Source organism: Lepisosteus oculatus, chromosome 6 (assembly GCF_040954835.1).
Source record: "Lepisosteus oculatus isolate fLepOcu1 chromosome 6, fLepOcu1.hap2, whole genome shotgun sequence".
NCBI classification, from domain to species: Eukaryota; Metazoa; Chordata; class Actinopteri; order Semionotiformes; family Lepisosteidae; genus Lepisosteus; species Lepisosteus oculatus.
This window is the reverse complement of record NC_090701.1, coordinates 26,041,044-26,051,930: the sequence shown is the minus strand read 5'-3', so window position 1 is coordinate 26,051,930 and position 10,887 is coordinate 26,041,044. Positions and strand designations below refer to the sequence as shown.

General features: G+C 39.0%; 1 protein-coding gene across 4 annotated transcripts in view; it reads right to left on the bottom strand.

The window, feature by feature from the left end:
* Positions 1–244: 244 nt before the first annotated feature.
* Positions 245–10,887, bottom strand: part of ttc19 (tetratricopeptide repeat domain 19) — a 37,366-nt gene continuing 26,723 nt past the window's right edge. The window contains exons 1-10 of one of the 4 annotated variants that reach the window (XM_069191109.1): positions 7,787–8,082; positions 7,202–7,293; positions 5,599–5,709; positions 4,979–5,017; positions 4,822–4,878; positions 4,394–4,455; positions 3,240–3,334; positions 2,881–3,035; positions 1,316–1,478; positions 245–928 (exon numbers count right to left, since the gene is read on the bottom strand). In XM_069191109.1, the coding sequence (XP_069047210.1) occupies positions 783–928; positions 1,316–1,478; positions 2,881–3,035; positions 3,240–3,334; positions 4,394–4,455; positions 4,822–4,878; positions 4,979–5,017; positions 5,599–5,709; positions 7,202–7,293; positions 7,787–8,042 (1,176 nt within the window). In that variant the 5' untranslated portion in view covers positions 8,043–8,082 and the 3' untranslated portion in view covers positions 245–782. Of the gene's footprint in view, positions 929–1,315; positions 1,479–2,880; positions 3,043–3,239; positions 3,335–4,393; positions 4,456–4,821; positions 4,879–4,978; positions 5,018–5,598; positions 5,710–7,201; positions 7,294–7,786; positions 8,083–10,887 lie in introns of those variants that run through there. The other 3 variants (XM_069191112.1, XM_069191110.1, XM_069191111.1) reach the window with 3 other exon arrangements.

Here is a 10,887-nt window from a genome sequence, read left to right as displayed (position 1 = left end):
GCAATGAATCTGTTTCATATGAAGGCAAAGAACAGAATAATACTTTGTACAACTAATTTAACAAGTTTGCTTCAGCCACATAGTGAATCCGGGTTCTTCACAGTTCAAAAACCTGTAAACAGTCCACACTGGTTAAGCCAATAATTAAAACAGTTAAGTTGGGTAGAATATCTCCAAAACCTGGTATGAAAATCACTAAGCTGTGATCTTCAACACTACTACCTCTCAAAAAGTGAACTGGCCGTTGCACAGTAGGCAATTAATTTTTATTGTGCAAGACAAGTAGTTAAAAGTAGGCTTCCATGTTTTTGATGATGGTTAAAGGGATCCCTCAAGAAACTTAAATTAATTTTTTAAATAAAAGGCTTATAAAAATATTCAGTGTTTGTTAGAAGCCCCAGTGCACACTAATAACAGCTCAGTAGAGAACACTAGATGGAGCAAGAGATCCCACCGAGACCACTATTTGTTAGGGACAAACAGGCTTTCATCTGTATTGTATTCTTCTTGAATTTCATCACTTGATGGAATCCTAGTCAAATCACACTTCTTTTTAATAGGCCGTTTTGCTTCAGTGTATATGGTTTTCTCTCTCTTCCAATATCTTATTTTAACTGTTTATTAAGCTTCCATCCCGTGTACCAGCATATCGATGATTGTGGACCATGTCCTTCATCCCTGTCTTCTTCCTGGACTCCCCATACCCTTCTCTCGCACTTACTGTGCCAAAGCCTTTGTATTCCCTCGCATCCCTGTAAAGATCCATACCCATGTGCGGACTCTCAGGCAGTCTCCCGTTCTTCATCTCTTTCTCTGTTGCTGAGTTTCTCTAGCCCATCTCTAATCTGCTGCATTGCTTCACTGTCTCCTGTAGCCTGAGCCAAGAGCAGGGCCTCCCTGTATACATGCCTAGCCTGGACCAGCTGACCTGAGACAGAGAGAAACAGCTTGTCCACATACACTTCTTGTACAGTTAATTTTCAATTTCTGCTTCCAATCTACACCAGTTATGACAGAGGCATTAATGTGACTTATTTCACAGCCAGGTAGTGCATTTTGCTGCCTCATCTAACAAACGGAGCACATGTACGCCTTTTTTCTGAAAAGTGAATTTTAAACACAGAAATTAAAATCATACCAGAATAGCAGTATGAGGTAGTATAAGCAGTTCAGACCTTAATGACTATGTGAAATGTTTTTTTTTTTCCTTATTAAAAAACAGTCTAGCATAGGAGACAGGGCTTTGTAATATGTAATTGCCTAGGCTGTGAACCCTGATACTCGTCTCTGGAGACCACAGCGCCAACCTCCTTACCCTGGTGCAGCAAGATGCCTGCCATGTTGCAGAGCAGCACGTGCTGGTCTGGATGTTCGGCCTTCTTCGCCAGCTCCAAGGCCTGGCTCATCTGCTCCATGGCCTCCTGGTGCCGCCCCTGCAGGTCGAGCACTGTAGCCAAGTCATTCATCAGCACAACAGTCTGCACACAGACACAAATTAATGTTAGTTTGGTTATTATTTCTAATGTTTTAATGGATTACATATGCATTTCAAACATGGAGACAGAGGTTCGGTGCTGAATAGTACATGAGTACAGTATGCTCTTATGATGGCCCAGTCAGGTCAAACAGATTACACTTCAGTTAAGTCAGTGGTATACCTACTCCAGTCCTGGAGGGCTGTAGCAGTTAAGGGTTTCTGTTCCACCCCTGCTCTTGATTAGCTAAATTAAGTGGACCGATTTAACATTTTCAAAAGAGAGTGATATAACCTACTGGACTCTGGCCTTCAAGGACAGGAATTGTGGATCACCTCAGTTGCTATGCTTGAGGACAGCATATGAACATTTACCTTACATCCATCCATTTTCTAACCTATTTATTCAATTCAGGGTTGGAGGGAAGTCAGAATCCTGGTAAGAAACAGGAACAAGGTTGGATACACCCTAGATGAGATGCTAGTCCACTGCAAGGCACACACAGATGCAAACACGTACACACTCACACCAAGGTCAATTTTTCCAGAAGCCAATTAACCTACTAGTATGTTCATGGGCTGTGGGAGGAAAGGGAGGAAACCAGAGCACCCATGTGAATATAGGAAGAATATATAGACTCCACACAGACAGCAACCCAGGACCCCTGCCCTGTGAATCAGCAATGCTAACCAGTGCTCCACAGTTCTGCTGTTTACCTATCTGAAATTGACAGATTCACACTGCTTTTAATAGTGCTTTGCAATTGTATTATACCCATCCATTTTCAGCAACCACTTTATTTATTAAAGGGTTGTGACGAACTGGAGCCTAACCCAGTAGGCACAGGGCACAAAGTGAGAACACACCCCAGGCAGGGTCCCAATTCATCGCAGGGCACACAGACACACACACCGTCATGCATGTATAACATGCAGGGAGAGACCAGTTAAGGGGACAGCATGGTTTTGGACTGAGAGAAGAAATGCACACAAACAAGGGGTGAACATACAGATTCCACTTGGCAAGATTCAAACCCAGGACTCACTGCCCCATCACACCACCCTTTGTATTACATATAAAAATAAAAGTCTTCTGTTACAATAAATACTGCAATTGTGTAAAATGATTGAATTTCAAGTAGAAAATAAAAGTTTTATATAAAAAAGTGATTACCTTCACTTTAATCTGTATTTTCATTCTTTGCAGATTTCAAATGCCAGATATAAGCAGAAAATATGTTTAAATTAATAATAAATGAGAACTACATGTCAAAAATAATTTTCACATATACCCTATACAGTATATATCTCCTAAGTGGTAATAACCATTACAAATTAGGCATTTTGGAAAGACACTTAAATCCTCTCCCCAAGTGGAGACCACTTTCAAGAACATGCCCCAGTACCTGAGGGTGTGCCTCCCCCTGCTCCTCGCGGCAGATCTGCAGGGCGCGAAGGTACTTCTGGTGGGCCTGATCCAGCTGGTGCTTTGTAGTGAGGTAGCGTGCGTATGAGTCCAGACACAGGCCCAAGAGAAGGCGTGTGTTGCTCCTCTCCTCCTCTGTGGGCTCGAGGAAAATGCCACTTCATTCACAGTTACAAGCCACTAAAGGTTAATGATTACTGCAAAATGAAAGTACCTCTAATAGAGAGGAACTTCATAAAGCATGGAGGGTCATGGAAATTGTTTCAAAAACATAAAACTGTAAGAAAAAACTCTTCTGGTTGGGTGCACACACTGAAGAAGAAAGGTATGTCTCTTTACCAGGTAGGGTGCCCTCAGGGAGGTCCTTCTGCTTCTCTATCTTTGCCTCCAGAGATTCAGCACAGAACTCAAAGCCATGCTCAGCCAGCTCGGGCCTGTGACAGACAGCAGCAAAGTGAAGGTGGCACAACTGGGCCTCCAGCAGAAGAAACACTTCACTACGTGGAGCAAAATTACATTTACTTTTATTACTCCACAAAACAGAGCGTTTGCCCAATTCCTGTGCACAAATCGGGCATGTTACAGTGTAGCAATATGAAGTGACATCACAGTATTTTTAGAGTAGAGTATTTTGACCAGCTGTATCACTGATTTGGGAATTAAAACACCTTAGACCGCAAGGCCCTGCAACGAATTGTGAAAGCAGCTGAAAACATTATTGGAGCATCCCTTCCTTCCATTCACGCCATCTATCACAGACGCTATATGCACAAGGCTTCCAGTATAGTAGATGACCCCTCCCATAACTTCTTTGCCCTCCTACCATCTGGAAAAATATATCGCACAATACAGGCTAGCTCCACCAGACTCTGTAACAGCCTTTTCACATAGTCTGTTAGGCTTCTCGACACCCTGCTATTTACTTGCACCAACTCCAATTCCAGAAACAAGGTTTCAACTCCCCCAGTGTTTAGTGTATATTGTGTGATGTATTTTTTATACTATTCTGTAACAGTTTAATTGCACTATGTATATATCATGTGTACACTACCTCTGTTCCGGTGTCTTAGTTTGCATGATCTTATTTATTAATATTAGTATTATTAGTCCTGTCTACACTATTTCAGTGTCTTGTCTGTAATTGCATCGTGGGCCAGGAGGAACAATATTTTGTTCCACTGTATCATCTGTTCTTGATTTAAATTTCTGGCCACTGATGTGTGAGCAAAGACCAAGAGAACCACGGTCAGCAGTATAGACAACAGAATCATTTTCAGAGAAAAAAATTGGAAAAATCTCTTTCCCCTCAAAACAACACTTTGCTTGATGGGATGAAGGCTGGTTGAGGGAGTGGACTAAATCATTTGAAGAATAAACAGTGACAATACTAAAACAGTGTAACAAAACTTTAAAACAGAACTTCCATTTAGTATTACCCATCAAAGAATGGTATTAATGGGGAAATACTGTGAATGGAGATGGAATAAACTCACTTGTTCTGGGAAGCATATATGCTGGCCAGCTTCAAAGACATCTCAATCACTGCATTGTCATCCTATAGAAGACAGAGGAACACACTAAGTACAGATGAAAACAAGATGGCCAACTGTTCAGATTTTGTGTGGGGAATTCTGTCTTTTTATAGCCAAGCACAGACACAGTTAACAGGCACATTGTGCAATATGACTATCTGAGTATCACTGAATATTTAATTTTAGAGTGTTTTTCAGTGCCTGCATGGTCCTTCCCAATTTTGGATTGAAACTAATGTGCATAATACGCACTTGGAGGGATGTAAAAATGAAATCTGAAGACTGCTTCCTAAAACTAAAGGAAATATTTTGTGGGTTTAAATAGAATAGCTCAACCATGGGCCGGTATTCTCCTAGTGGTGTAGATACCAGCTCACAAGGTTACTTGCCTCTTGTGCCCCGCTGGCCAGCAGAAAACTCATAGCAGCCTTGAACAGCTTCTCTGCCTGTGACAGAACAAACCACACACGAGACTGTCAAATCATCTGCAAACACAGCACCTCAGTGAAAGCCCAGACCAGAGATCTCAAAGAGCTCCTGACTTACTTCGGGAAACTGGCCTTGAACAAGAGCAAGGTTCGCCATCTAGGAACACAGAACACATATTATTCACTAAAATATCAAGTCACCTCCTTACTGTTTACAAAAACAGGTTTGTCATTCTGGTTGACACCCAGCATTTGCTGGATTTTAATTCAGTTGAGTCTTCAATTTAAAACCATTAATCCAACTACTAATTTGTTTCCTTGGCTATAATCTGTCCTGGTGCCCCTGTAGTATATATATTCCCAGTATCTCTGGGCCTCTGTACTCTTATTATAATCTGTTGTCTCAATGACTATGAGCTCCAGGAATATGCTCTTTAAAGTTTCTCTATCACAATAAAGTGATAGATAGTGATAAGTCTTACCTGTGGAGAACACAACAATAGAAATGAAGGCATACAAAATAATTTAAGATTTTGTTATGAAGGACATTACAGTACATTAAAATATTTGATGCTTTTTTAGAGTGAGGAATGTAAGGTGTATACCTTACTTATACTAGTCTTAATACAAATATGTGGGATTATCTAACCCGTGTGCCTCCCTTCTATAGCATTCACATGTGTAGCAGTATGTGTGTGCAGCGCAACACAGATGTCAGCTCTGTGACAGGAACAGTACCATGCTGTACGTGTATGTGATGGCTTGGGTGTTCTTGGCCTGGTGTGCCAGTCGGATGGCCTGGTGCAGAATCCTGTTTGCAGCCTCCAGCTCCCCCTGCATGATGCTCAGCTGAAAAACACAATGGAGTGATCAGCAAAGCACTGGAAGCTGCAGGTCAGTACTGTCAGCTAGGAGAATCTTATTCCCAAAGCCTGGTTGTCGTTGTAAGACGTCTGTCTCTTAGAGCAGTGACAAACCCCTTGACAATCCAGAATTTCAATCCATTCACACCCAATGTAAAAGCAGTCTAGATTTTCAAACAGGTTGAAATGATCAGGTATGGTGTGGATTTAAAACCTAGAATGATGGTGTTGGGGGGCACAAGACATGAAAAATGCTGGCTTATAGCACTGAAACACTTTTTAACATGAACTGCTGAACTGCACAAACATGTTCCCCAGCTTATCTGGGGAAGCACTGGGCACTAGGCAAGGTACATCCTGAGTGAGACACCTGACCTTGCTGCATCTCAAACTTTGTTTAAAACATAATAAATCCAATTATCCTTGTATGTATTGATGACACTCAATTGTCCCAGGCACAGAATACAATATAAATATAAGTAGCAACAGTAATTCAAATACACAATTTCTCCATCACAATGAGCTTTGTTTAGTCACTTTCACAATTTTCCATCTACACAAATTAAAAATGCAGGACTGTTTACTAGGGATGACAGAGAAGGGGTGAAGAATTACTTTGAACAGATAAGTTAACTGGAAAGGTGATGTCAGTCAAACATGCTTCATATATTAATGTTGATAAAACCAAGGTACTGGCTACTGACAGTACAGTAATTGTTAAATTTTCAACCTCTCTCCCTTATTAAACAGCCTGGAGAGGCTGTTCAGTGTTTCAAATACCTAGAAATAGTAATAGATGAGCATTTTAACTGATCTGCATTTTTAAGAATGCTAGTCAGCATATATTTTTGATCATGAAGCTGAAAGTGTTTGGGGTGAGTCAAAGCACTTTAGAGAGCATTTATAGAATGCTAGTGGACAGCATCCTTACTTTTGGCATCACAGTGTGGTATGGTAGCCTGGGTATTAAGAGTAAAAGGAAATTGACCAGAATTGTTAATACTGCTAGTAAAATTATTGGTCGACCAGAAAAGAGCAGAGAAAAAGTTAAATCAGATGTATTATATTGCAGTTTAAATTCAAGTTTAATTTATTATTATGATAATTAATGACCCCTCCCACTCTCTTCTTTCCAATTTTCAACAGCTACTGTACCTTCAAGGAGGGTTTTTTTAAAGGCCTATGGCCATAACAAATGTATACAGGAAATATTTTGTCCTATGTGCAATTGGTATATAATAATAATAATAATATATATATATATCCACCATTCTGGATAGACAATAATATCAAGATAAACCTATCCTGACCACAGGACATAGAGCTGTACCCTCCTTTAGATCTCCCACAGAGTGAAAAATGTCCTGATGGCTTTGACATTTCTCCACCATCTTTTTGAAGAGATATCAAATGGACACAAAACCCCCCAACACGTCATCGAATGAAATAAAAACAAACAGGATTGTGTACCTAAATACCTTTGCTCTCTTAAGAAGCAGAATAATGTCGTCCTCTTTCTTCTTTTCTTCATCTTCAACGTTATCGGAGGATTGGGTGAAAAGAGAGAACGCTGAAAGAAAACGGAGAGACATTAAGTACAAACCCTTCCTCTCCAAATTCAAAGAATACTGCGCTTCAACTTGTGCAAGTTTTGCTTTGCTCAAAACAAGGTTCAAGAGGGGCTCCAGTTGTTGCACATCTTTAAGACTCGTAGTCATATTTTATCATTTATAAAGCAAGCTGCTATAGAAATATTAAGGCTAAAACTACTTCTGAATCAGGGAAAGTCTAATAGACTAGTATTCTAGTATTAAGAATCGTAACCACAAGACGACAAAACGAATACAAACCGATCTTCAATAACAAATTATATTTTTAAAATCCTGTTTTAATTACTATAAAGCTCCTCTATATAAAATAAATATCCATGAGCAGTCTTCTATCTAAAGAACAACATGCTCTGCTTTTTATAGCCTAGTACTGTACATATATACGGCAAGCATACTCCTTACATAGAGCTTGTTACATAAAACATTGCATAACAAAAATAAAATCTCACTTGCCTAAAATTCCCCAAATTTGTAAAGTCAGACTGTCGTCACTAGCAGTTTTAGCACCAATACCAGTAGTACAGAGTGTGTATGACCTTCTGTACTGCGTTGGAGCTGCAAGTGACAGAAATCTGTCTTGTCGGTTCGGTGCGCGCCTCTCTACAGAGACCCGGAACCGAGCACCCTGGGTTCGTGTCCAATCCAGTGCCCAGCGTCGAGCTCTAGCTGCCTGGACCTGGAACAGACGTGAAACCCGACTCAAAAACATCCCGGTACGCAGGCAAACGTTAAAATGCACTTAGTTGGCTATCACGTGATGGGGAAAGTACGGTGTCTCTACTGTCATATGACTATAAACGCTTAAATAGCCAGTTCTTATTTTACCGCACCTATAACGACTACTCCAGTTTATTGAAATTATCATTTTAATTCAATTTTCTGTGTGTTTTCCTTGATTCTATGTAAGTCAATTGTAGTAGTGTATATAATGTGTTTTATCGCTCATCAGAAACGAAGCCCTTGTGGTCTTTAAAAGTGCTACGGCAGACAATGGTGTCTGGGATCACTAAGAGCTTCAAAACAGAGGGACGAATCGCACGTGTAACCCAGGCTTTGTTGAATAACACACCTACCCTTTATCTCCTAAGGGTAACTTTGGACAAAACTAAGCTGGAGCTGGACAGAAAATGTACAAGAAATAACCATGGGGAGCTTTCAATCAGGTCTTAAAAGTTACCGAAAGAATAAATCTAGGGTCCAGAAAGCGTATAGTAAAAACTAAAGTTTAACAAACGTAGAGCAAAACGACGAAGCAGTGAATAAAAACACTTCTTTTCTTTGTTCAGAATGAAAACTAAACAGCGGACAAAGGTTGAAATTACAATAGGACATCACAAAGTAAAAAAAAAACATCAGCAAAGGAATGCTTTTAGATTCTCCAGTTTCTTTTTGAAGGTCCTGCTGTAGCAATCTTACCATGGTCATTGTAATTGCTATTAGGTCTAAATATTTCAAATCAAAAGTTATGGGTGATATGGTGGTGTGATGTATAGCAAAGCACTGGGGCCCTAGGTTCAATTTCTAGGGTGGTATCTGTGTGGCGTTTACAGTATGCTCCCTCTGTTCATGTGTTTTCCCTCCAGGTGCTCCGATTTCCTCCAGCTGTCCAAAGACCTGCTGGTGGGTTGATTGGCTTCTGTTAAATTTGCCCTGGTGTGAGTTTCAAACCCAACCCATGTCTCCAGGTTTCCATTTGTAATTACTTTTCAAAATGTTTGTTTTTCAGCTTGAAGTTGTGTGTTTAATTGTGCAAAGATTAAACCAGAATTTATTTTACATGTCCTTATATCAGGCTATAAGGCCACAAAATGTGTTACTTTGGAAAAGTGTAGACTTTCACTTAGAACTGAATCTGGAAGTGCATTTAAAATAAAGAGAGGAGGCTCTTTGTTACACATGAGGTCATAATATACAGTATTGCATGCTGTTTTTAACAGATGACCATTAATAGTCGACACATCCACCCTTAACCTACCATTTTGTCAGAGGATGGGGCTACGCTGAAGTACTTCAAGTTAATGACTTGAAGTGAATATGAAGTGAATCATTGGTTTTCAAAAAAAGAAAAAGAAGGGTAAGGGGGTGAAGGTAACAGAGAATTAAAAGTTTAATTGTGGCAAAACATTATTAATTTAGCTACTTGCAAGGACAGACAGTAAAGACCATCTTTTCTTATCCTGTATATTAAGTATATAATTAACATTATTATGCTTAAACAGCAGTGCTGGTACGTAAGTGTACAATAAGCTGGGATTGTTGATAGGCGCTCAGATAAACTATGTGGCATCAGGACTGATTTTGTTTAACTGCTTATGTTGCAGGTGGTGCAGTGGTTAGCATTGATGCATTGCAGTGCTGAGGTCCCGGGTTCAATTCTAGGCCTCGTGTGCTGTCTGTGTGGAGTTTTCATGTTCTCCCAGTGCTCTTGTGTGTTTCCTCCCACAGTCCACAAATGTACTGATAGGTTAATTGACTCCTGGTCTGAGTATTTGTGTACTGAGTAATATGTAATTAAGTAATATGTGCCTTGATGGACTTCTGTCCCGTACAATCATCTACTTCGTGATAATATCGTAATTATGATCTTCTCTGTGATAATAGTTCTTTTAACAGGTACCATGAATAAGAAATCAGTAAACACTTTGAAGAAGTAGAATTTATCATTCAAAAACTTTAATTTGCTTATTTTTTAAATGTATAGATGAGAGAAAAATGCAGAACAGTTTTCACTAAAAACCCTTAATAAATTTCCAAAGTTTATTTGGAAAATAAACTTAATTTGAATAACATTTATTTAGAACAACAGACCATTACTTAAATTGAAAGAGACACTTTTAGACCATTTTTCAGATTGCCAAGGACATATAGTGACAACAATACTAATTCTTGGCAAAAGTCAGTTTTCATGATGTATACAGTAAATGTGGTTAGAATGAGAATAAAGTCAGTCCTAGACAATTTATCATGTGAAGAAAAAAGTATAATCTCTAATGTTTTTTTTTCATTTTGTAGATACTCTCTTTAATAATTAGATACAAAACACTGCTCATAAATTTAAATCATGCTATAGATTTGCTATAGATTAGATTTGTCCAAGACTGGGTTATTTTTAGCATCACAATCTCCATTTATTATTATAAAATGGTATTGGGAGAAATGTATGTAATTTAAATCTAGTGCATTAATGGCATAAACCAAAGCAAAAGCAAATTTGATGCCATTGAATACACAGTGTATATATAAAATGTCTACATCTGTTTGCCTTAGGTCTGTACAGCACTAATTAAGTCACTTAGTTTTGTTTGTAGCAGAAGAATATGCTGAAGCCTGGACGTACATGTCTTTATAGTTAAGGTGTGATAATTGTATTAAGGCAAATGATGTCCTTTTACAATGTAAAAACATCCAAATATTTAGTACCATTATGGAATTTCAGTCTTGGACTTTGCAATTAATATTTTCCATTATTGTGCCTTGAAATAGTAGATTAAAGATATTATAAAATCTATTATTTCAATGCACCAATCAACTTGTGTCTATTAACCAGATCTTAG